At 52.9% G+C, this 23,224-nt stretch overlaps 9 protein-coding genes across 9 annotated transcripts; 6 read left to right on the top strand and 3 right to left on the bottom strand.

Annotated features, from left to right (window-relative positions):
* The first annotated feature begins 218 nt into the window (after positions 1–218).
* BO82DRAFT_330400 (Zn(II)2Cys6 transcription factor) lies at positions 219–2,348 on the top strand. The gene is made up of 4 exons (XM_025633091.1): positions 219–693; positions 764–862; positions 928–1,199; positions 1,259–2,348. Exons 1-4 carry the CDS (start codon positions 357–359, stop codon positions 2,084–2,086), a joined length of 1,536 nt encoding a protein of 511 aa, XP_025494466.1. The 5' UTR covers positions 219–356; the 3' UTR covers positions 2,087–2,348.
* Positions 2,112–2,918, bottom strand: BO82DRAFT_277967 (GNAT family N-acetyltransferase; the record flags this gene model as incomplete). The annotated part of the gene is made up of 2 exons (XM_025631208.1): positions 2,112–2,432; positions 2,508–2,918. Coding segments are annotated over 2 exons (732 nt in total), but the record flags the coding sequence as incomplete, so codon positions are not given.
* Positions 2,919–3,781: 863 nt separating this feature from the next.
* On the top strand, positions 3,782–5,826 carry BO82DRAFT_372687 (putative MFS transporter; the record flags this gene model as incomplete). Its single annotated transcript, XM_025637329.1, has 8 exons — positions 3,782–3,850; positions 3,913–3,987; positions 4,048–4,118; positions 4,177–4,468; positions 4,514–4,585; positions 4,642–5,355; positions 5,417–5,521; positions 5,584–5,826. The coding sequence occupies 8 exons, from the start codon at positions 3,782–3,784 to the stop codon at positions 5,824–5,826; spliced, it is 1,641 nt and encodes a 546-aa protein (XP_025494468.1).
* A 2,151-nt stretch (positions 5,827–7,977) lies between these two features.
* BO82DRAFT_277607 (arrestin (or S-antigen), N-terminal domain protein) lies at positions 7,978–9,571 on the top strand (the record flags this gene model as incomplete). Its single annotated transcript, XM_025631197.1, has 2 exons — positions 7,978–8,182; positions 8,235–9,571. The coding sequence occupies 2 exons, from the start codon at positions 7,978–7,980 to the stop codon at positions 9,569–9,571; spliced, it is 1,542 nt and encodes a 513-aa protein (XP_025494469.1).
* A 1,209-nt stretch (positions 9,572–10,780) lies between these two features.
* On the top strand, positions 10,781–12,411 carry BO82DRAFT_277893 (glycoside hydrolase family 18 protein; the record flags this gene model as incomplete). Its single annotated transcript, XM_025631204.1, has 6 exons — positions 10,781–10,909; positions 10,990–11,361; positions 11,438–11,497; positions 11,565–11,634; positions 11,700–12,235; positions 12,301–12,411. The coding sequence occupies 6 exons, from the start codon at positions 10,781–10,783 to the stop codon at positions 12,409–12,411; spliced, it is 1,278 nt and encodes a 425-aa protein (XP_025494470.1).
* Positions 12,412–12,573: 162 nt separating this feature from the next.
* On the bottom strand, positions 12,574–14,425 carry BO82DRAFT_390359 (NAD(P)/FAD-dependent oxidoreductase). The gene is made up of 2 exons (XM_025638512.1): positions 13,726–14,425; positions 12,574–13,635 (listed from the first exon to the last, which is right to left on the bottom strand). Exons 1-2 carry the CDS (start codon positions 14,353–14,355, stop codon positions 12,691–12,693), a joined length of 1,575 nt encoding a protein of 524 aa, XP_025494471.1. The 5' UTR covers positions 14,356–14,425; the 3' UTR covers positions 12,574–12,690.
* A 208-nt stretch (positions 14,426–14,633) lies between these two features.
* Positions 14,634–15,664, top strand: BO82DRAFT_352254 (DUF3237 domain-containing protein). Its single transcript, XM_025634637.1, has 2 exons — positions 14,634–15,178; positions 15,252–15,664. Exons 1-2 carry the CDS (start codon positions 14,912–14,914, stop codon positions 15,591–15,593), a joined length of 609 nt encoding a protein of 202 aa, XP_025494472.1. The 5' UTR covers positions 14,634–14,911; the 3' UTR covers positions 15,594–15,664.
* A 264-nt stretch (positions 15,665–15,928) lies between these two features.
* On the top strand, positions 15,929–18,343 carry gmdB (general amidase GmdB; the record flags this gene model as incomplete). Its single annotated transcript, XM_025640614.1, has 5 exons — positions 15,929–16,237; positions 16,318–16,593; positions 16,720–17,652; positions 17,752–17,839; positions 17,951–18,343. The coding sequence occupies 5 exons, from the start codon at positions 15,929–15,931 to the stop codon at positions 18,064–18,066; spliced, it is 1,722 nt and encodes a 573-aa protein (XP_025494473.1). The 3' UTR covers positions 18,067–18,343.
* Positions 18,344–18,722: 379 nt separating this feature from the next.
* On the bottom strand, positions 18,723–23,079 carry BO82DRAFT_305176 (DDB1/RSE1 family protein). Its single transcript, XM_025632209.1, has 3 exons — positions 22,604–23,079; positions 20,350–22,423; positions 18,723–20,163 (listed from the first exon to the last, which is right to left on the bottom strand). Exons 1-3 carry the CDS (start codon positions 22,845–22,847, stop codon positions 18,729–18,731), a joined length of 3,753 nt encoding a protein of 1,250 aa, XP_025494474.1. The 5' UTR covers positions 22,848–23,079; the 3' UTR covers positions 18,723–18,728.
* Positions 23,080–23,224: the final 145 nt, after the last annotated feature.

Genomic DNA, 23,224 nt, shown 5'->3' on the forward strand with positions numbered 1-23,224 from the left:
AAGTTCGTCGCACGTGCAGCAGCCATTGTCAATATTAGATCAGGGGTCACTTGCAACCCCCAGTGGGATGAAGCTGTTTACAACTACAGTTCTCCGTGCAAAGCATAAGGAAACAAGGCTGATGCTGAGCTAGACCCAATACAGCAAGTTGACCCCCAGACTCGGGACTGATGATTATCGGCCAGGCACGTTGTTATCTTTCCGACTTTCCCCTCACTCACTCACCCATACTCTCCACGTTCACGTTATCAGATAAGGGTTCACATTTTAAGCAGGTCTTTATTTTCCGCTTCTGCCTAGCATGACCCCCATCTTGGTCTAACTGACCTCTGTATACTTCATGACACCGATCAGGAATGTCGACCCCTCGTCAGCGATCTCATCACGGCTGCTGGACATGCAAGGCCCGACGCCGCAAATGCGATAGGACGAGGCCTAACTGCCGAACCTGCATTCAGCGCGGGCTTCAATGTGAGGGATATGAGGTCCGGCTGCGATGGGGAGCCGGGATTGCATCGCGAGGCCGTTACACTGGGGCAGAAGAGCCAATCGAGACCTCCGTACCTCCGAGGCGCAAAGGACGGCGGCGTGATCTTAGTCGTGAGAGGCGCCGAGCCCAGCAAGAAGATGCGTTCATCGCCGACGTGGGGAAGACAAGGGTTACTACTTCCTCTCCTTGCAGTAATATTGCAGGTACCGTGTCCCATGTGTTCTTCATCTACCTATGTACAGTACTAACCTCTTGCTAACATGTTTGGGGCAGCTTATGATGCTAGCACTAATTTCTCTTCTGACCTGTCTCCACTAACGTCCCCCGGATCACGACAGCGATCAGAAGAAGACGAAGTACTCTTTCAGAAATGTATGCAAATGTCCCCTTTGACCCCTGTCTCTGTCTACGATGATGGAAGATTAAGTCTTGTGCAGTCCTTACTTCAGGTGTAAACACTCTCCACTCAACAACCGCCGATGACCATACCAGTTTACTGGGAGCGCAATTACCCACGCTTTGTCGGCAATCCGATGCTTTATACTTCATCTGCCTGGCCCTCCAAGTTTCAATATGCGACGACATTGGGCCTCGATTCTTCGAGTATTACGACGCGGCGCTGAATCATTTTCGATCCGAATTGGCACACAGTGCGTCATACTTGCCAGATGGTACATTTGCAGCCGGGCTTCTTCTCTGCAGCGTTGGGGTGCGCTCATGTCCTTGTTAACCCCCTGTCTCCATCCGCAACGATACTAAATCAATCAGGTTTTGCGTGGCACACCCTGGACGATGCACCTTCGAGGTATGTACAGTATCATTCAATCGCAAGGGTTTCAAACCCTTCAATCCGAAAATAGTACATTTCGCACACATCTTTTCGAGGTAATGGGAGTGATGGATCTTCCTACTTTTACCATTGGTCGCCGAAACCCCTCTCTTGGTTTTTGGAGAAACCACTGCCGAAAACGCAAAGATCCCACTGCAATAAATTCAGAGCTAGGTCACGATGTCGAGCTAGTAAGCGGCCTTCCAAGGACTTTGCTCGACATTTTCTCCTGTATTGGCACGCGAGAGGCCAACGAAGAAGAATTCTGGAATTGGCCTGGTGCTCAGGGCACGTTGCTACAATGCCAGCTGTGGGAAGCTTATAGATCGGCGGGAATTCTGGCTGTGAGACATCGTCGCTTGCACCGATTTGATGATATGACCATGACGCAGCCAGATAACTCTCATGAGAGAGGGCTCCGGCTACGTGCTCTTCCTACCACAGAGGTGCTTGTGCTGCGCATTTTCAGTAATTTGGATGCAATCTTCAGAGCAGCAAAGGAGCCTGAAGGAACGAGTACTTTGCTTTTAAATGCAGTCTTCTATCCTCTGGCTGTTGCTTCATTGGAGTCCCATGTCATGAACGCAAGGCCATTTTTGAAAGCCTTGATCAAAGGCTGGGGTGACAACCTCCATGATCCGCCTGGGAATGAACGGTTCTTGCAGATCTTGTTGGAAATCCTCGAGGAATGGTGGATATCTGGCCCTCAGCAAACGAGTATACATGAACTTGCTTATGTGCGAGGGTTGGAGATTGCGTTGTATTGATCAGGAGCATACAGGATAACCACACTTAGGAACTAAGTTTCTGTGTCTGTCGAAGCATGAGCCAAACTTTGGCGATGTCTGTTTCATCGGTCAAATCCACTTCTTCAACAACCTCAAAACCTAGCCTCTCATAAAACTTCACATTTTGCTCCGCTGTGCACTCTAGGAAGATCGGCGAATCCTGAACACGGTCCAGAACCCACTGCATCGCCATGCTGCCTAATCCTCGGCCTTGGAGAGAAGGATGGACAGCCAATACTTCAAGATACCACAGATCATTTACACCATATTTTTTTTCGATGGTGTTGAGCGAGGTGTCATGAGACTTCATAAGCTTTTCCACGCGCTGTGGTGCGGTCGCATCAGCAAATATCAGGATCAGAAACCTATTGTTCTTCAATGGGGGAGAGCAGGTACCGACCATCATATTTGCCCCATCGTCTGTGACTGGGCTTACCAGATCCAGAAACCAAACCTTTACACTTAAAATGAGCCTCCCGATTGTCCATCTCGATTGCCTTGAAGGCGGATATAGCATAATAGCTACGCCAGCATCATTTTCATCATGACAGTGCGGTATCTTCTTGATCGAGGCTGAACTATCTGACACTCCTCGATTTGGTGGAAACAAATGTGCAATCTGATATACTGGAGCCGATTGAAAAACAAGGCCCTCAGAGATGAACCGTTGTACCCGACGATATTGCCAATTGAATGTGCTCGTATGCCGCCTTATCCATGGAGCAGCAGCAGGTCGTAGCCACCGGATTAACGGGTCATTCGAGAACGAGAGGCTGATTGTGTGTGCGACTGCGCTGACTGAACGAAGATCTATTCGACTCAAAAGGGTCAGTCGCAGTAGTTCAGCAAATGTTTTAAGCAAGTGACCAGACCATCATAAACTCGAAGAAAATCCAAACGGGGAGTTGAAGCCATCTGCTTAGGTATTGGGAACCAAAATTCACATCCGATAAGAGACCAGGGTGCTACTGGCTCTCGGTCATCACGAATGAACCGCCTCTTTATCATCTCATGGCAAGGATGAACTTGATTTAACCTTAGATAACTACAAGTCAGGTCGCTTGTCAGCCTATACCACCCGCATTATAACACGCTAAATGTTGGTGGCAAGGTGTCTACCTTCCTTCTCTGGATCGGCTTTGAATCATCTCCAAGTTTACAACAATGCGTTCGGCATGAAAAACAAATGAAAAAACCCGTTATGCTCAGACTGAATGGTTTTGCGTAATGCTATATCTAAGGTAGCAAAGCGCCTTCATACTAGGTAGCCCGAGCTATTCCCTTGTTGGCAGGTCGACCCCCCGACCCGCTCTGCATTTCCTCGTTGGGATTTGATCAACTCCTCAGGATGGATTGAGGCGGTTTCTTATCTATCAGTGCCTGGTCTAAACACCAAACACTCGGTTTCCCCGCATTTCGTACTCAATTCCACTGCACTCGTAATCTCCATCGCCATCATCTATCATGATAGGGTTTACGGCTTCTAGCAAGTGACGCGTGGAATGGAATGTCGGGAACTCCTTACGCCACCGAACGCGTGAGTCTGCGCGGGCGACTATATATCATCTCGCTCAAGGCATACTTCGAGCCTGATCATGGAAGCCATCATCAACAGCCTTTCTGTAAATACTTCCTCACAATTCATTCGTCTCCCTTTGCCCTGGGCAAACATTGATGGCAGGCCACGGCTCGGTATCTCAGGATCGAGTGGAAGATGACCTACCACCAGGCACTTTCCTCTTCGTCAAGGGCAAGACTTTCCTCTTCGATGATAGCAGCCAAGAAACTGACAGCGAGATACAGAGAATGAGGATGAGACTCAAGGTCAACAAGTGATCCTCCTCAGCCCGGTCCCTTCAAGCGATCCCAATGAGCCTCTGGTAAAAACACCCTTCTTCGAAAGACAAAGAGAATGCGCTGACATGCGTGGAACGAGAAAGAATTGGAGTACCGCGCGCAAAGCTGTGAACGTCACTCTAATACTGGCAGTTACCTGTCTCATTTTCACTGCGTGAGTTGGGAACCGATTAACAGGGATTGGAGCTCATGGCTGACATTTTTACCTGTAGGCTTTCGATTCAGCTCATCTTCTGGCAACTGATGGTGGTTGACTTGAATGTCACATATACCCAACTGAATCGATCCTCGTCGGTCAACTCAGTTGGCCTGTCTATGGGCTGCATCATGTTCATCCCCCTGGCAAAGAAATATGGGCGTCGGCCCATTTACCTGATCTCCACCGCACTGATGCTTGTAACTGCCTTCTGGACGGCAGAGATGAAGAGTCTCTCTGAGCTCTATGCCACAAACCTCATCCAGGGCTTGGCTGGGGCGACTAATGAGGCTATTGCCCAAATCACTGTGCGTGTTCTTGTTTCCGAAATGGTGCTGCGCTAACGTCATCAGATTGCGGACATCTTCTTTGTGCATCACCGCGGTACAATAAATGCATTGTATATGACGATGGTGATGATTGGTGTAAGCCTTTGATTATCGAGCCTCGACTTTGAGTACTGCAGCTGACGTCTAGTAAGAGCTTCTTAACTCCCATGGCTGCCGGTGTGCAGGCGACCCACCAAGGCTGGAGGATGTCATACCGTACGCTTGGCATCTGTAATACCATCATCTTTGTACTGTTCATGTTCTTCTACGAAGAGACAAAGTATACAGTGGTGATAGATGGAGTTCACGACTCGCAGGAATCTATCGATGAACCTCGGGTGGTGCCAACTTCTAGCACCAAGGGAGATAGCAAGTCGACCATTGCGGAATACATCATTCCTCAAACTGAAGCTCCCAGTGCTGAGCGTGTTGAGATCGACTTGAGTGTCCCAATGAAGACCTGGCGGCAAAGACTAGCTCTTGCGACCTACACACCGGAACCTATTTGGCCTTATTACTATCGGCCTTTTGAGATCCTTTTTACGTTCCCTGCTGTGCTTTGCTGTGGCCTGCAGTATGCGTGTGGCGTCATGTGGCTCACGATCGTGTCAACCGTTCTTTCTCTTGTCCTCCCGCTCCCACCCTACCTCTTTAACCCGGAACAAGTCGGCTTCATGAGCATTGGACCATTCATTGGGAACTTAATTGGGTCGTTCTACGGAGGGTATCTCGGAGACCGATCGCTTCGATATTTTGCTCGACGTAATAGAGGCTATTTTGAGCCGGAGATGCGGCTCTATATCCTCCACCTGCCAGCAATCGCACTGTGTGGTGGGCTGATAATGTTCGGCGTGACCCTGGACCGAGTGAGTGATCTGTGTTTTTGAGTTGAAAGCAACCTTCCTCACTGACGTGTGGTTCGTCCAGGGTATGCATTGGATCTACCCCAGCATCGGTGGGGCATTGTTCGGCTTTGGCCTAGGCAGTATTAGCGACGCATGCTTGACACTAGTCATTGACAGCCATGTGTTGGTAAGACACCATCTTCAATCCATTCTAGCGAAAGTGCTAAGTGCAGCTAATGCATGATCTAGCTCACGGGAGATGCCTTCACTGGCGTGGCCTTCATGCGCAACGTCTTCAGCATTGGGATTCCATTCGCGATCAGTCCGTGGATGGAGACCTATGGACTAACCAAGATGTTCATCACCGTTGGATTTATTAGTCTCGGGGTAAATCTGATGCTAGTGGTGATGGTAATCTACGGGAAGCGGTTCCGACGGGCCAAGGCCCATCGGTATCGGGAACTGGCCGTCCAGCAGGGCCGGGGAACTTGACCGGGCCGACTGTATGCGAGTGGTTTCGGTCGGGAAACACGCGAGGAGGCTGGGCTCAGGCGGAGAAGAAGATCCAAAAGCGCGAGGAAAAGTAGAAAAGACGTGCTTGAATCTCGGCTAAGGGCGGATAGAACTGGAGCGCCCGACGGGGGGGGGCCCTGGTCTGGAGTCTGGACAAGGTGGGAACTCCGGGGCGGTTACCTTCGTCTGGGTCCGGATAACATAACAGCAAAGGATAATATAATGTCAAGATACCGCCTGTGGTTCGACCATTCTATACAATGGTGCAATCGATTGATATATCTTTCTGTTGTTGTGTAGCCCGAGCAAGATGGAGGAGCGTGAACCGAACCAGGATTTCTTACGCAGTTTTCTCCTTCTTCCTTCTCTTTCAGGAAAAGCCTGAGAAAGTGCCTTGACCCGGCAGAGGCCACCAATGAGACCGCGTCAAATGCTCCGTCATCGGCAAACAGATCAAGCGAACAACGCCCTTGTGGCTTGCGCATGCATGTCATGTCATTGCAAGGGCGTGAATTTGACGATGAAGGCGTGGAGTATCGACTCATGGACGTCAGACATCGGCTAGCAATTGCGGGATGACTCCTTCTTGTTCGCAAATTCAGCCCTAGTTTGGGCTTAGATTCTGAAGAAGGGGGGGGGGGAGGATGTGGGCACCGGTTCTTCTCTCTGATCAATCAGGATGGTGAGGAAATCCCGATGTGTTCCTCGTGATCGTTTGTTTTCTTCCAAGCCTCCATCAAATCGAGGGTCCATGTCCAGACCGCTGGGACTGCATCCGTGATTAATAATGTTCTCCATGGTTAACTGAGCATCTGAGTTTCGTGTTCGCACACAAAGCAATCGAGTCGATCATCCGTCTTTGTCGGACACGAGACAGCCGATAGTAGCGCCGGGAGAGGGAAGCCGTAAAAGAGAGATCATCAACATCACCACAGACGTGATGCTCGAGCGTCCGTCAGGACATCAGAAGGGGAGTGTGTGGGTGTGTGTTCTGGACAGTGCTGGCCATGGGCCTAGCTGCGTCATCATCATCACCAACTCGGGCCTTTTCCCGCGGACATACAGAGTACAACCCACACACCCATACGAGGGGGCGCACTGCTTGTTCCGTAGGGCGTGACGCTTTTCCTCAATTGTTCGCCTGAGCGATGTCAGCAAAGGGCGCGCGCGACAACCAACTAGGAGTAGGAGTGGAGGGTCCATTCCTCATGCAAAGCTAAAGCCCGTCCCGACCACAGAATGCGAATCTCTTCCCAGCGGGATATGGGGTGCGCTAGTCCAGAATGGCAAGTATTGGGAGAAAACTGTCGAAATGAATGAATGGAACTTGAATGAATTGAACAAACAGACAAATGAATTGAAGATCGCACGTGCATTTTTCTTTTTTCTTTTTCCGCTTTCGCTTTCGCTTTATTGCCTTGGATTTATCAGCTCTCTTGCGTGACTCATTCTGGGGAGGTAAAAGGATTGAGGGTCTCGAGGGAGAATCGGTAGAGTAGGTATTAAAACCACAGACCCAGGACAGGAACCTTGGTGGTTGAATTTCATATCATTCATTGCAATCGAACCTTGAAAATCTTCACTCAGGGACTTTTTTATTGTTTGATACTCAGTAGTAGTATCAGAACGGAAAACCACGGACATCTACAAGAAATAGTGGAGTGAACGATCTCCACTGTACCTTTTCTATTACTCAATCGCAACTCCCCGTCACCCCATCCCTACATACTTGCCCGTTGCCGATTTTCTCCCTGGAATCCCATATATGGTACCTTTGGGGGGACTGGGGGTTATTTGGGATTCGCGTTTTCCTCATCATTGTCCCTACTAACTCTTGTTTGTGTCACCATTGACTGCCGTTGAGTGACTGACTGGCCGGGAATAAAAAGTCCCTGCATCTCACCTTATTTTTTCCTGTGTTGCTTCTTCTTGACTCCTGATCCGAACTACTCATACTTGACTTATACTTCCGACGATCAACAATAACATCCAAACACCCCCCCCCGGTCAGGCTAAACTGGTTGGCGGTCATTTCATATTCACCAATTGCTCGTTAGTGAGCAATATCTTTTTTCTTACCTTCCGTGTTCGACAAGTCCAACATTGATCGACTTTCATCAACAAACAGCGATGACGAGTGCCTCGAGCGTGTCGCGGAGCTCCAGCTCTGTCGGGCGCTTCTCGGTTCGCCCCCGCCCTAAGGTCAACATCGACCTGGATGGTCAACACGACGGTCTGGTCAATGTGTACACCACTGGAGACACCATCAAGGGCACAGTGACAGTTACCGTGGACCATGACACTCGTTTCGATGAGTTGGAGATTACATTTGAAGGTACAATAAACACTACATCAGGAGACCACAATTGGTTCTGATTGTTCCCTAGGCACCTCGCGAACCTCAGTGGAGCGACAATCGATGCCTGGCCGAACGGGCGCTTATCAGACCTTCCTACGACTTCGGCAGCCCATTGAGGATGCAGCATATCCGACTCCACGCATCCTCGAGGCCGGACGCACTTATGACTTTCCGTTTGTATTCGTGGTCCCGCAACGCCTACTGCCTCATGTCTGCAGCCATCCGAAAACCAATATCCACGTCGAGCAATCGCACACCATGCTTCCGCCCACCTTTGGGGACCCCATGCTCGCCAGTGACGGTAAATCGCTTCTTGACGACCTGACTCCTGATATGTGCCGGATCTCATATATCGTTCGCGCAACTCTGCAGAGAAACCCCGTCAGTCAGAACGGTTCAATCGATACCCTCGCTTCGATTGGCAAGAAAGTCCGGGTTGTGCCTATGGTGGACGAAGAGCCTCCTCTCAACATTCCGGATGACGAGACCCTGTACTGCGTGCGCAAGGAGAAAGACGTCAAGCGTGGCTTCATGAGGGGAAAGCAGGGACGCATCGTTGTCGCTGCATCGCAACCGAAACCTATACAGTTGAATCCGACCAGTAACGATGACACGAGCATCGTTAGCACTGTGGCAACCGTGCACCTTCGGTTTGACCCACTCGGAAATGAAGAACCTCCACGTCTGGGGACAGTGTGGAGTCGACTGCGAGCGACAACGTTCTATAGTGCGGAGCCGTGGGGCGATTACCCTTCGACTTCGTCTATCCGAACGTGGGCGCAGGTTGGTCGAGGAATGTTTACAGAAGCTGTGCCACTATCGACCATGTGTGTAGCCTCGGCGCAGTGGACCAAGCACACGAGTGCAGACGCCCCGCGCCGCGACTCCATGCACTCGACGTCCTCGACGGAGTCTCTACCGGGGCCGTCCGCTTCCTTCTCCGGAAACACCTTCTACACAGCTTCAGTGGTCGTACCAATCACGTTACCCAAGTCGAAGACTTTTGTGCCCACATTTCACTCCTGCCTCGTCGCCCGCATCTACAGCCTGGAGCTCAGTCTCTCTTATCACACCCCCAACGCGAACATCTTGACGCCGACGACATCCTTGAAGATCCCGATCCAGCTGACATGTCAGCCGCAAGCGGACGCTCGACCGAAAAACACCGTCGTCGAGATCACGCAGGAGGAGGTCAATGCCGAGTTCTTCAGTCCTCGCAGCATCGCACCCCGTTGGATCTCGGAGCCTGAAGTTACACCTCCCGAGTACACGGCCGTGCGCACCGCCCATCTACTTCCAGACCGTTCAAGGATCCTTCCCCCCTCGACCACTGTAAACCCGGGGCGTATGAGAGCGGCCTGCTAATATGCGAATCCATTGATGCGATCTCACCTGCAAGGTGCATTTGAAACACTAACTACGATGAAAGGCGTTATGGTTGATTTTCTCTTTTCATTCGTTTCATTTGCAATATACCCAATTGCCTGATTTAGCCTTTGCTATCTACGACTGGAAAAAAAAGTTTGACTTGGGATTATTTGACTTGGCTAGGTAATGCTGAATAGCTTTAATTAATATCATGACTATTAAATAGAGTTTTGGACTTTAATGAACTGCTTATGACCTGCTTAGACTTGATACATCTCTCGTACTTTCTGGGTGCCGAGTACAGCGGTGAATGTTCTTCAGCGGTAAGGAGCACATGTCAACGACAGCCGAGTCGGGACTCGGGGCTACTTACCTGTTCAGGCCTCCATCTGAGGCTATTCCCATCGATATCCCCGTCAGGGTGAAGGAGGTCGTACAAGCCCCTCCACCCATCAGCGGTGACTCGGATGGCTTACAGCGCATGATACATTCACACATCCGTGGGGAAACCTTCTTCACTTATGCCTGATATTTGCTTCTCTCGCGGCCCTTGCATCATGGGACTTGTCCCAACCGAATTGGTCGGATTGCGAGCATCTGCTGGGATTGACTCTGTCAGAGATCGAGGCACACGTGAGGCCAAGTCAGCCCTGTGAGACAGTATGGGTACTTCAAGTACAGTGACTCCTACCTCGTCCGTTGGCGGTTGTGATCAGGGACGGTGGTCTCGACCCATCATGGGGCCCAAAAGATGGATCGACTCTGTGACAGAACCTGCTGGGGGTGGGTAGGATGATGCATGGCCCAGAGATAACAAACGGGCGAGGTGTAACAAGTCGCATGCACGTTTGATTCCACTGCTGCTGGGCTGACACTTTCACTTTCGTCCCGTCGAGGCGAGATATACGGGACGGACGAAGATGAGGTTGACTCAAAGTCGGTGGTGACTATATAATGCGGTCAGAGATTTTATCAACCCTCTCTGCGTCATCTACAGATGTGATCATTCCTTCTTCCCTCCTCTTCTTCTCTCGTGTCTTTGTCCCTCTCTTTCATAACAACCTATCCTCTCCTTGATCTCGCCTACCAGCTTCAATCTTCGTGTCCCTCCTTTCTCTATCAACACCATTCTTTCTCTCTTTACTGATCACTCCTTTTCTCACGATGAGAACCATCATTCCTTTTCTATTCGCCACGGGTGGGCTGATGATCCACGGCGCTGCCCTTCCTTCTGGAGTCGCGCCACAACTTCCGCAGGGTCAGAAGGGTTTGCCCAAGCCTGTCAACTGCTCCCAGCCCCCGAGCTACAAGTCGGTTGCATACTTTGTGAACTGGGTGAGCTACCCCATCTATAATACCGCCAATCAAAACACTGAGTTATTCTGAACCACTAACACCCTCTGGGGGGGAGACAGGCAATCTATGCCAGAAACCACAATCCGCAGGACATTGCAGCCGAGAATCTCACCCACGTTCTCTACGCCTTTGCCAACATCCGTGCCGACGGGGAGGTCTACCTCACCGATTCCTGGTCCGATGTCCAGAAGCACTACCCGGGCGACTCGTGGAACGATGTCGGCAACAATGCCTACGGGTGTACCAAGCAGCTCTTCCTCTTGAAGAAGAAGAACCGCCGCATGAAGGTCATGCTGTCGATCGGCGGGTGGACGTACTCGGGGAACTTTGCCACGCCGGCGAGCACGGAGCAGGGCCGCAAGAAGCTTGCGTCGACGGCGGTCAAGTTGATGGGGGATGTGGGGTTTGATGGGTTGGATATTGATTGGGAGGTAAGTGTGTCAATGTCTATCTCTCTGCAGGCTGGATGTCTGGAGATGATATCCGATACTGATCTATACACGGCAGTATCCTGCAAATGACGGCCAGGCTAATGATATGGTTCTGCTTCTGCGTGAGCTTCGCATGGTACGTGCTTGATGATGATTTCATTGGTGTATTCGTCTTATGGCTGACCATCTATCCTGCACACAAGGAACTTGACAAATACGGCCGGGAACATGGTAAAGGCAAACACTTCCTGCTGAGCGTTGCCTCTCCAGCGGGTACGTCCTCTCTTTCCCTTGTCCTCTAACCGGCCCACCGGCCCCAAAACTGAACCCCACCGCAGGCCCCTCAAACTACAACGTCCTCCACCTCGCCAGCATGGACGCGCAGCTCGACTTCTGGAACCTGATGGCCTACGACTACGCCGGCAGCTGGGGCACCGTCGCCGGCCACGCGTCCAGCCTGTTCCCGGCGGCCAACAACCCGGCCTCCACCCCCTTCAACACGGACCAAGCGATCAACGCGTACACGGCCGCCGGCGTGCCCCCGCACAAGATCAACCTGGGCATGCCCATTTATGGCCGCTCCTTCGCCAACACCGACGGGCCCGGCAAGCCCTTCAACGGCGTCGGCGGCGGGAGCTACGAGAACGGCATCTGGGACTACAAGGCCCTCCCGCAGCCCGGGGCCAGCGTGACCGAGCTCAACGACCTCGGCGCCAGCTTCTCGTACGATGCCGCCCGCAAGACGATGGTCAGCTACGATACCCCCAATATCGTGAAGCTGAAGGCCGAGTACATCAAGAACAAGTGTCTGGGCGGCGGCATGTTCTGGGAAACGTCGGGGGATCGGAAGGGTCAGGAGAGCTTGATTGTCACGGTGAGCTTTGCCTTTTTTTTTTTTTTTTTTGAGAATGGATAGGGGCTAACACATTCTGAATGAAGTTGGTCGATAATCTTGGGGGTATCAATGTTCTGGATAAGACTGAGAATCAGTTGGAGTACCCTGTTTCACAGTATGATAATATCAGGAAAGGCGGAGCAGGAAATCCTTGAAAATGGATATTTGGATGGATAGAGACTTTAGAAGGTTCTTGTTGATGGATGCATTTGTCCTGGGTCATGAGCACAGATTCTTGCGATGTTGCTATGTAGCACTAAAATACCTTCCTCTCTTTTTGTGTTCGTTCTTAATCGTGTAATGGACCTAAGACGTTGGCATTGCAGTACTTTCCATTCTTGGTACTTTTGACAAAGCAAGACATCCGCCCTATCCACCCTTCTGCCACTTCAACCTCACCTACGTTGCTGATCCTTTTCACTACAAATACTCCCTCACAGTTGAGATGAGCGACGATTGGTGACCACCACCCGTGGCAGGACCGATTTCTCGATCCGCTCCTCAGTCACGAACATCTGATCAGGCACCCATGAAAGATCCACCTCTCCAGCTAATCGTCCATCATGGGCCAACACCATCATACCTACTGCTTTCCCACACAGCCACGCCTGCACCATGCCTTCGCCCGAGAACGCACACGACAACCATTCGGCCCCATGGCCTCCCCCTCCCTCCACTGCTTCCCCACGGCCAGATGCAGAATGCGGGAGCTTGCCGATCCACGGGTATCCATCTGCGCTGAAGCCCATGTTACCCGTCCACGCCGTGTCAACATCCCGATCAGCGCTCCACTCGCCCCAATCTTCGTGATCGAACGCCTTCTTGGGCGTTTTCTTCAAATGGTCCAGCGTATACGGTGGGACTCCCTCGTTATCTGAAGCGACTCCCAGAGCCAAGATCCCTCGATCTGCATGCTGCCCAAAACCCCCTCCCAGCATCATCTTGTTGGATGTCTTCCCCCAAGAGGGCAACTGCGTCAGGTAATCAAAGCCATGCTCATAGTTGAACAGCCAGGAGTGCTCGGTTCCCTGTGGTCGGAAGCTGCGCCCTGGGTTCTGCGCCGTCATTGTTCCTTGGATGGGGTAGATGCGGCCGCGCAGTCCCGGCACCAAGTGACCGACATGCGCATTCGTGCAGTGGATGACATGACGTGCCCGGATCGTTCCCCTCGGCGTGATGACGGAGTATCGCAGTGCGGGCGAGTCTGTGGCTGTCACGTTCTCGCGAATAGCTGTTACGGGTGTCTTGGTCTCAATCCGGAGGTCCTTGGGATGCTGATCGCGTAGACGAGCCAGGAGGCCCGTGACGAAGCGATACGGCCACATGGCGCCGGCGGGCCCGGCGATGACACCTCGAGCGTCTGGGGCCAGACAGAACTCCTATCTTACTGTAAGTGTTTGAACCTCGTGGAATCACACGCATCCTTAAACTCTTCCTCGAATACGACGAAAGTTGGGAAACAAACTGACCTTCAAAATCTCGCTTTTCTCGAAAATCTTCCATTCCACCGTCTCGGCAGGCATGCACTCCTTGAGTCGCCGGATCGACCGCACCGTTTCCACCCACTTCTCGTCATCAAAATGGACGCTCAGGAACTGGACTTTCCGGGCCTGGGCAACCTCGCTGAGCCCGTATTCGTCTGCCACGCGAAGCAGCTCCGCCAGGTGTGCGAGGCGGAATTTCATGGTTCGGATCGCCGTATCCACCCCATACGTTTCTTCGAAATAGCTGAATTCCTCCGCGGTCTCGAGGATATGCCCACCATTCCGGCCCGTCGCGCCGTGGCAGACCTCGCGGCTATCGAGAATGACGACGGACGGCCTTGCTTCCTGATTTCTGTTGCCAAATGCGTTCGACAATAGGGTCCCAGCGATAGAGGCGCCCGTAATCCCGGAGCCAATGATCACAACCTCCGCTTCTGTCGCGAGCTCTGCGGATTGCAAGCTTGCGAGCTCAGAGAATGGGGGGTCTCTGAGCCAGAAGGAAGGCATGCCGCCAGGTGCTGGAAGGCCTGGGTCGGCGAATACGCGGTTCAGGGCTTCTTGTCGGTCGTGGAGGGGGACTCTCGGGTCGGAGAATGCGGCTTGAACGAAAGCCATGACTGATGTCTTTACTTCTAGGTCGACGAGGAATCTGCGTATAGCGATGATGATACGGTAGCGTTTGGCGACTGGAATGGACTTGCGGACGGTTTGGCTTAAATATACTACGGAGAGAGCACTTCGATTCACGAGTGTTCCTGCAGGAGGTATGACAGGCCATCTGAGACATCGGAGAGTTCGGCTAATCAGAGCATTCAGGTTACTATCAGGTAAGGTACACTCGATCTCAGTGTCGAGTTCGGGTTCCTCGCGCGCCGAAGACTGACAGTTGATAACAGAAGTTGAAATGAAGAAGGGTCGACCTGCCGTATCAGGAAGTGGCGATAAGCATTTCCCCGCAGGTACCGTTCGCTGTGCGGGGTCCAGCAACTAGATCTACTACATGAACAACACCAGTCGCGTCCAGCTTCCATTCTCAGTTCCAACGCGAAAAGCAGATAAATCATGGCTGTGCCGCGGTTCTCTTGTACTCGGTTCAATTGGACTGAACGGTGAACAACAGCAATTGAGTGATCATTCCTATCAAACAAATCCCTTCCGACGCAGCAGCACGATGAACTCGACCCCCGACAACCCCTCGCCCGGCAACGCCTTCTACCCGGAGACCCCGCCCATGCGCCGCCCGGGCCTGACATACCTCTACCGCCTCGAATGCGACATCGACAAAGACGAGATCAACCTCGGCGCCCCGCACGGGGCAGGCGTCATCCGGAGTATCGCGAACATCGTCGGCGGCACCTTCAAGGGGCCGGGGGGGCTTTCAGGGACCGTCCTACCCTTGGGCGGAGCGGACTGGTCCACCATGCTTGAAGGGACGCATGTGAGCCTCCCCCAGAACGCTTCAAATTGCCGTGCCTCTCGAGTTCGAGGTCTGATCAAAACGCTGCATGCAGTCCATCACCCTCGATGCGCGCTACACGGCCAAGACCGATGACGGCCACTACCTATACATCCAGGCCCATGGCCTCTACCGTCCGGGGCCGGGGACGGCGTATGCGCGGCAGGTGGCGGAGGATCCGCGGTCCCGTCCGCCGGTGACGGTCTCCCAGGATGATGTGGAGTTCTTCTCGCATTTGAGGATCGAGGCGGGACCCGGGAGGTATAACTGGTTGAATGGGCTGGTCTGTGTTGGGGTCATGATTTGCGTCGAGGATCGGATTGTCATTGATGCGTACTATTTGACGAACTTTGGGGGCGTGAGGCCCGACGATGTGGTGATGAAGCCTACTGAATGAGACGTCGGATTGAGCAGCATGCTTCAACATGATTATACCTCAGGATACCAAACATAGACCCCACTAGCAGCCGAGGCATCCCAAATAGGCAAGTGGACGCACATCGTACTTAGTATACGCACTAACATACTGTAACCAGTCGTAACCAGTCTCTGCTCACTGCACCGCACGATAAGCCCCTCTCTTCTCCTCTTCCTTGCGGCAGATGAAGTCGGAGAGGAACCTTTCATTCCAGCCAAGTATATAAACATCCCCATTGGCCCCCCCTGACCAAGGTGAGCCCACACAATCTCCCTTAATCCCATCATCCTTCCGCGATCGCAAGTCCAATCAACATGACAGTCACGAAGCTCTCGGACCCGCAAGACTGGCGCGTCATCGTCGCCCACAAGCGCAAGCAGCTCGACTCGCAAATCCCCTCTGCCTGGCGCCTGACCGACGCCTTCCGCGCCTCCCTCCCCGCCAACGGCCACCTCCTGGCCTTCGACGCCGTCGCCAAAAGCAACATCCTCACCGCCGAGGAACTCGACCTCACCGAGAACTACACCGCGGGCCAGTTACTCCAGCGCCTCGCCTGGGGCGATGTCAGCTCCGTCGCCGTGACCACCGCATTCTGTAAGCGCGCCGCCGTCGCGCAGCAATTGGTCTGTTTCCAAGCTCCCTCCCCACTTGCTTCTCCAGTCAAGTGCCGCAGGACAGAGACTCATAGTCCCCGGGAATATAGACATCCTGTCTGACAGAGCACTTCTTCGATCGAGCGCTCGAGCGAGCGAGGTATCTGGATGACTATTTGACGCGGGAGGGCAGGGTCTTCGGTCCGTTGCATGGGTTGCCGGTCAGTCTCAAGGATAGTTTCCGCGTGGAGGGCGTCGATACCAGTGTCGGGTATGTGTCGTTCCTGGGACATGGCCCGGCGAAGGAGAACTCCGCGTTGGTGCAGATGTTGTTGGATCTGGGGGCGGTGTTGTATGTCAAGACGAATGTGCCGCAGACTATGATGGTGAGGTTTGCCCTATCATCTTCTTTGCTTACTGGGGAAAGTTGGTGCGTCGTCTCTTCGGGTCTGGAATTATGAACATGCTACGATGGCACCGTACAGTACAGGACATGCTAACGGCCATCCCAGACCGGCGACTCCGACAACAACATCTACGGCCGCACCCTGAACCCCCACAACACGAACCTCACAGCTGGCGGCTCGTCGGGCGGCGAGGGTGCCCTCATCGCCCTCCGGGGCTCCATCCTCGGCGTGGGCACCGACATCGCCGGCTCAATCCGCATCCCAGCGCTCTGCTGCGGCGTCTACGGCTTCAAGCCCACCACCGCCCGCATCCCGTTCGCGGGCCAGGCCAGCGGCGCCATGGAGGGCCTGCCGGGCATTACGCCCTCCGCCGGCCCACTGGCTCAATCCTTCGAGGATCTGGACCTGTTCATGTCCACAGTCCTGGACGCATCCCCCTGGCGATACGACAGTGCCGCCACCGCAGCGCCTTGGTCCCGGCCACGGGCCATGAACCACCAGCAGCCGCAGCTACTAACAATCGGTGTCCTCGGCGAATGCGCCCACTTCCCGCTCCATCCCCCGGTGAAACGCGCCCTAGAGAACGCAATAGACGCCCTGAAGAAGAAAGGCCATCGCATCGTCTACCTCAGCCCTGACAACGCCACCGCATCCTCCCCCTCCCCCTCAACAACCCTCGCAGCAACCCGCGCAACCAACCTCGCCCACGCCAACCGCCTCAGCTTCCAATACTTCATCTACAGCCCTAGCATAGACCACATCACCCCCAGCGGCGAACCCCCGGTCCCCTCCGTCGCGCAAGCCAGTTCCCCAATGTTCACAGGCCCCTTCCCCGTCCCGATGGACGAGACCGTCGTCTCCCCATTCACACTGATCAACACCCTCCACAAGGAACGCCGGAGATACAGCGACGCGTGGCGCGAGACATTCGTCGCCAACGACTTGGACGTCGTCCTCGCCCCGGGGGCCCAGAACACCGCCGTCGAGTGGGATACCTTTGGGTGGCCGCCGTACACCCTCGTGTGGAATCTGGTCGACGTATGTTTTTATTTCCCTTGGTGCTGTGTGCGGTGAAGGAGGGAAGCAGCGAATGAATCAATATATGCTAACAAGAGAGTTCGGTATGGATATGGATAGTATCCCGCCTGCATTCTCCCCTACGGCCAAGCCTCCAAGGCCCTCGATCCGGACCCGATGGTGCTCGAAGATGGCGTGCAGCCGAGTTGTACGTTAGATCCCTTATCTTCCCCGCAGCTAGCTGGCTGGAGCTTCGTGTGACTGCATGTGCAGTTCAGACGATACTTGAGATTTTGACTAAGGTGACATGACAATGCAGATCATCCCGATGCCGTCGACGGCGCGCCCTGCGCGATCCAGGTGATTGCGCCGCGTTTTCAGGACGAGAAGTGCTTGGCTGCTGCGAGGATCATTGATCGGGATATTCGGGCGTAGGATTGGAATCGGTGTTTGGATGGCGGTTCCCGTTGGTTTGGCTAGGTGGGAGATGGGTGCTGAGTATCGGGATAGTTTCTTTACCGGTCCGTACACCGTAGTGGGATGTGGATAACCTCGAGTGACTCTATCACTCGCATATATCAGGCCCTGGACGGGATAGTGCTGTGTCAGGGGAACAGTTTCTGACTTGGTTCGCGAGCAGTAGCATTAGCAGTCGTAACAGCAATAGCTACAGCTCCCAGTACAGTAACCATGAGCCATGCAGGGAGCATTTTCAGGAATTTAATCATCATGCAGAAAAGGATATATTTTATTGATTGCTACCGACAAACTGTGTCGTGAATACAATGTAATGTCCCGACTATAAATTACGATGAGATCCGTGGCAAAAACAGCGGATAAAATCGTACTCAAAGATCGTCAGGGGCATTTCGAAGAAATGCGCTTCCTCTCGTCTCATACCGATCTGCACTTCTTTGTATGATAAAAGTACAGCGGCATCCAGCTCAAGATCATCCGAGAGAGGAAAACGGAAAACCGAGCGAGGCAAGAGACCAACCCTACGTAAAGCTGCGAACGGTCTACGAACAACTCACCACCGGGAGGAACGACGGAAAACTGTACAACTAATGATGGGCATTGCGATCAATTATGGGTATCTAGGAACCCGCATACACGACATTATCCCGATTAGACGCCAAGAATCTCCATCGTTTCGAAATCAGTAAGCCACCCGGGTGCGCATGTCCTGCATTCTTGGTTAGTTGACGTCGGGTCGTCGGGACAGGTTCACAAGAAGGAATACTCACGGAAATCTTGCGCTCGATCTCGCGCACGGAGCGATCAAGCTCACCGGCAATCATCATCTTCGTGTCATTAGGCAATAAGAAATACATCTCACACAGATCTCCGTCAATCACACCCTTGACAGGTGCATAGTAACTGCGGTAGATCAGGTGGTCCCGACCAGCGAGAGGAGGGTGCTGTGCAGCCAACTGCATCTCCAGGTTCTGGAAGAAGTCGACATCCTCCCGACTGATGAAGGGAACCAGCATTCCAATGGTGCCTTGGAAACCAGTCCAGACGAGAATGTCGCGTCCTCCCGCCACCAGCTGCGTCTTATGCAAGCTGGTTGGAATGTCCTGGGTGTAGACATGGATCATCAACTCCAGACGGTTGGGGGTTCCGTGCAGATAACCACGTTCGTGGATTAGATGGGCACCCGAGCCATCCTCATCCGCTTCCTCGGAAGTCTTCTTGGGGCAGCGCAGCAGCCAGAGATTGCCGAATTTGTCACCACCAGCAACTGTCTCGTAGTCAACCATCGTAGTAGTGGTCGTCCAGCGTGAGAGCGAGTCATCCACGAAAGGAATCAGAACATTCTCCTGGTACTTGTAGACGACATAAGTGACACTCTCGCGGACATCGCTCACAACAATCCGGCTTCCTTGGGTCTGCAGACCGACGATGGTCGTAGGCACGACCGGCGCCTGACACTTGCGGAGAAGTTGCTTCATACCGAGGTCATAGATTCGCAGCAAAGACCCAAGGCCGACTACAAGACGACCCTGGAATCCAAGAAGGGCAAGAGGAGGGTCGTCAACCTTAGTCTTGTGAATGAACTCCAGCTCTTTGCCGTCTTCTTGGAAACGGTAGATGTGGATGTACCCTCCAGCAGAAGACTGAGGGTTGACCGTCATGTCTTTGACAGTTCCAACAACCAAGAATGTCTCATCGTCCTGGCTTGTGAAAGGAACGGCTGCAACGCTGACTGCGGCCTCGTTTTCTTCAAGCTCCACGGTATAGATGACCGATTTAGCTTCCAAGGGATCAACGACCTGGATGCAAGAGGCCCAGTGACCAGAGCCTCGAGGATAACCGAATTCTTCTGGTGGTAAGACAGTCACATCTTCACCACGAGTTTTGGCATCCTCGAGCAGCTGTGTTCTCGTGGCAGGAGCAAGGACATTGTTGTCCGACTCGATGACATAAAATAGCGGCTGCTCTGGGTGCTTCACAAAGCGTCTCGGGGTGTATGCAAGTGGAATTGACTGCTGGAGCATGTTGTTGTCGAGCTTCTCAATGGAGAAAATCCTGAAAGCCACAATTAGCTTGGTTCGCGGCACGACATTCAGACAAAAATGGTGTGACAGTATTGATCTCAGTAGGAACAATTGGAAAATAAATAAAGTTGATCCACATAGATATTCGGATCCCTTGTGTTCATCATATGATCGGTGGAGAGGATTGGGAAAGAATGAAACAAAAGGTCAAACATACCGTAAGTTCTGTCCTTGAATACCAACCATGCCTTCCACACACTGTTCACTCGAGAAGTTCCAGCCCCATTCGAGCCCGACATAGTCAAGTGGCGTAAGCATGAAGCCCTTTGTTTGAACATCTGAGTAGCCCAGCCAAGGACGGGAACTGAGTGCAAGAACTGCAGTCTGCCCCTTGACAGAAACCTGAAACAGCTTGACGGCCTTGGATCCCAGAAATCGTGTACGAGTATCTGATAGCTCACCAGTAACCTCGTCAAGCAATGTTCGGAGGTAAACACCCGAGTGAAGCCCGATGTGCAGATACAGCGTCGTGCCTCCAGAGCTAGAGTCCGCCATCGACATGATGTTCAGAGCTGACGGGGCCGCAGTAAGAGCCTGAACAGATTTGCTTTCCAGCGTAGTATCTGGGTCCAGACTAAGAATACGCACAGTCGAGTCATCACACCCGACCGCGAGGAACGAGCTACGAACCCGACCCTCTGGAACCTCACCCAAACTCAGGCAGGTGACAGTACCGGTCATCTGACGACGTTCATCGTACTCAGCAAGGGAACCGTCCGCGTCCATTTCGAAGTACACGATTTCTCCAGAGCTCAATGCCACAGCAACTTGGCGTTCATTTGTAGTCGCTGCCACAATTGACCGGTGCTGGGGAGCAGGCCACTCGTTTACCCGGCGGTCGGCCAAGATGTGTCGAATACCACGAGGGTGAATCTGGATCAACGAGTCCTCGCCTAGTTGTTGAACAGCTAGCGTTGGGGCAGTGGAAAGAAAACCAGTGTCGGTGACTTCTTCAACCGTCTCGCCGATACTGAGCACAAGTGTGCCGTTGGCGAATGAAAGAATAATGTAGGCATCAAACTCATCCGCGCGAGTCAGCTTCGTGGTCCACACCGCAGATGGGACGCTGGGAAGCTCAGACTCAACGATCTCAGACACCTCTAGACCGTGTTTCAGCGTTCTAAAGGTGCTGCGAGCGCCAGTGCCAGATATTGTGTAGATCTGAGGAGCGTCGTCTTCTGTCAAATTCGCGACTTTGCTGTCGATCAACGGGTTCAGCGAATTGATGGTCTCCACAAGATTGAGGTTCTCTGCGGCTCTTGGCTGGAAGTAGACAGGATCACAGGCCACTGTAGGATCCGGGTTGAAGTTCTCGCTGGAGAATTCAATCTCCTCATCATCATCTCCCAACTTCTCAAACTGATAGAAGTGATGGTTACCAGCTTCGCTTGCCACATACAAGAAACCGCTCTTGAGAATTAAGAGGTTGGAGGCGACAGGAACGGTGTCAAAGTACTTGATCTTGAGCCGTCTCACTTCGCCGGTGAGTTGACCATTGTCATCCTCAACCATGTCAATGGTGAGCTTGAAAAGGTCGCCGTCATCGGACTGCAAAAGGAAAAAGAATGCTCCTCTCATCTTATGCATGACGCCAGCGGTGACATGCCGTTTGCGCTCGGGGTTTTCAGTGGCACCCTTGCGCCGCGGGATAGGCACGCGGAAGGCATCTTGGTTCGAGTGACGGTAGGTAACGCTATCTTCCCCACAGACTAAAACACCGCTGGGACCATCTGCACCACCAGGGACTTGGAAAAGCAAAGAAGCCGTGCGATCAACGGGATCAGACCACTTGCGGACAACGTGGTTGAGACCGAGGTCCAGCTCATAGTACACCAAGTGCTTCTCTATCTCCTCGAAGGCATGTCCAGTCGGATCCTGATCCGACTCAGAATAATCCACCTCTAGTGCCGCGAAGATGGGATTTTCATATCCTACATCCAAGGCGGACATGGCAAAGACTAGTGTCTGTGGCTTGTGAGCCTCAAGCGGTGAAGAGATCGTCAGCTCGGCCTGCGAGTTCCGATTCAGAACATAGACGAGCTTGTTCTTTTCTACCGACGCCATCATGCAGGCTCGACCCTTGGGGTCGACCGCCAGATACTGACCCGGAATCACTCGACGAACGCCGGACTTGCCAAAGGTCTCGAGGTGGATCCTATGGAATCTATTCTGCGCCGCGACATACTCGATGATGGTAATGCGTCCAGAATCCGAGCCAATGATAATATAATCTATAGGCAGGTCTCAGCACCGTTTTCACGACTAGCACCCAGCATCAAGGTTCGCCGACCGGGGCACGTCCCATCACCGAGTAGGACGGTTCGGCAGAGATGGATCATGCTGCCCGGAAAGCTTGGAAAATCACTATGATGATCTTGGACCAGGCAGGGGCAGAGAGTAATCAAGCATACCTTTATTGCTACCAGCTAGCCTGAACGCTGCCAGAGAGCGAATGATGCCGAAGACATCCTGTGAAAAGAGCGGAGTGACCTTGCCCTGGGTAGGATCGGGGCGGTGAATCGTCAGCTTTGAGCCGGACGCCGTGACGATTTGCTGCTCCTTGGTTCCGGCGAACTGGCCCAAAATAGCTTGAGTCACAGCAGTGGGAGGCTGAATCGTCAGGGAGTACATGAACATGTGCGAAGTGGTAGCCATGATGGGCAGACTGAGCTCTCACAGAGCTTTGCACCGGAAGGAGTGAAAGAGGGGAGGGGTGTGTTGTTTACGTCAGGTCACAATTGCAGGCAGGGAAGCACTACAGTGAAAGCAGTCCCATTGCTGCCGAGAAGGCAATTGAGAAGGGAGGACTCTCGAGAACGAGTGTCCTCGCAAGAAGAGGGGGGAAGGGGGGGGATGAGGATGGATTGTGAAGAAGGTCTTGTACGAGACAGGACACTTCCAGGATTAAAAGTGTGAAAATTCCGATGCGAGAAAGGAAATGAGCTTGTGCTGTTTGCTTGGTTTGTGATGTCACGTGCCTTACACACGATAACCGGTATCGGCGTAAACCCCCTGACATAGCTGCTCAAATA

This window comes from Aspergillus uvarum (assembly GCF_003184745.1).
Source record: "Aspergillus uvarum CBS 121591 unplaced genomic scaffold BO82scaffold_12, whole genome shotgun sequence".
NCBI classification, from domain to species: Eukaryota; Fungi; Ascomycota; class Eurotiomycetes; order Eurotiales; family Aspergillaceae; genus Aspergillus; species Aspergillus uvarum.

Excerpts from the sequence above, each read along its gene's own strand:
- BO82DRAFT_330400 (XM_025633091.1), top strand. The coding sequence starts at position 357 with ATGTCGACCCCTCGTCAGCGATCTCATCACGGCTGCTGGACATGCAAG. Across the intron at positions 694-763 it reads TCCTTGCAGTAATATTGCAG|CTTATGATGCTAGCACTAAT; the intron begins GTACCGTGTCCC and ends TGTTTGGGGCAG. Across the intron at positions 863-927 it reads CGAAGTACTCTTTCAGAAAT|TCCTTACTTCAGGTGTAAAC; the intron begins GTATGCAAATGT and ends AGTCTTGTGCAG.
- BO82DRAFT_390359 (XM_025638512.1), bottom strand. The coding sequence starts at position 14,355 with ATGGCTTTCGTTCAAGCCGCATTCTCCGACCCGAGAGTCCCCCTCCAC. Across the intron at positions 13,636-13,725 it reads AGAAAAGCGAGATTTTGAAG|GAGTTCTGTCTGGCCCCAGA; the intron begins GTCAGTTTGTTT and ends ACAGTAAGATAG.
- BO82DRAFT_352254 (XM_025634637.1), top strand. The coding sequence starts at position 14,912 with ATGAACTCGACCCCCGACAACCCCTCGCCCGGCAACGCCTTCTACCCG. Across the intron at positions 15,179-15,251 it reads CCATGCTTGAAGGGACGCAT|TCCATCACCCTCGATGCGCG; the intron begins GTGAGCCTCCCC and ends CGCTGCATGCAG.
- BO82DRAFT_305176 (XM_025632209.1), bottom strand. The coding sequence starts at position 22,847 with ATGGCTACCACTTCGCACATGTTCATGTACTCCCTGACGATTCAGCCT. Across the intron at positions 22,424-22,603 it reads GCTAGCTGGTAGCAATAAAG|ATTATATTATCATTGGCTCG; the intron begins GTATGCTTGATT and ends ACCTGCCTATAG. Across the intron at positions 20,164-20,349 it reads ATTCAAGGACAGAACTTACG|GATTTTCTCCATTGAGAAGC; the intron begins GTATGTTTGACC and ends TGTGGCTTTCAG.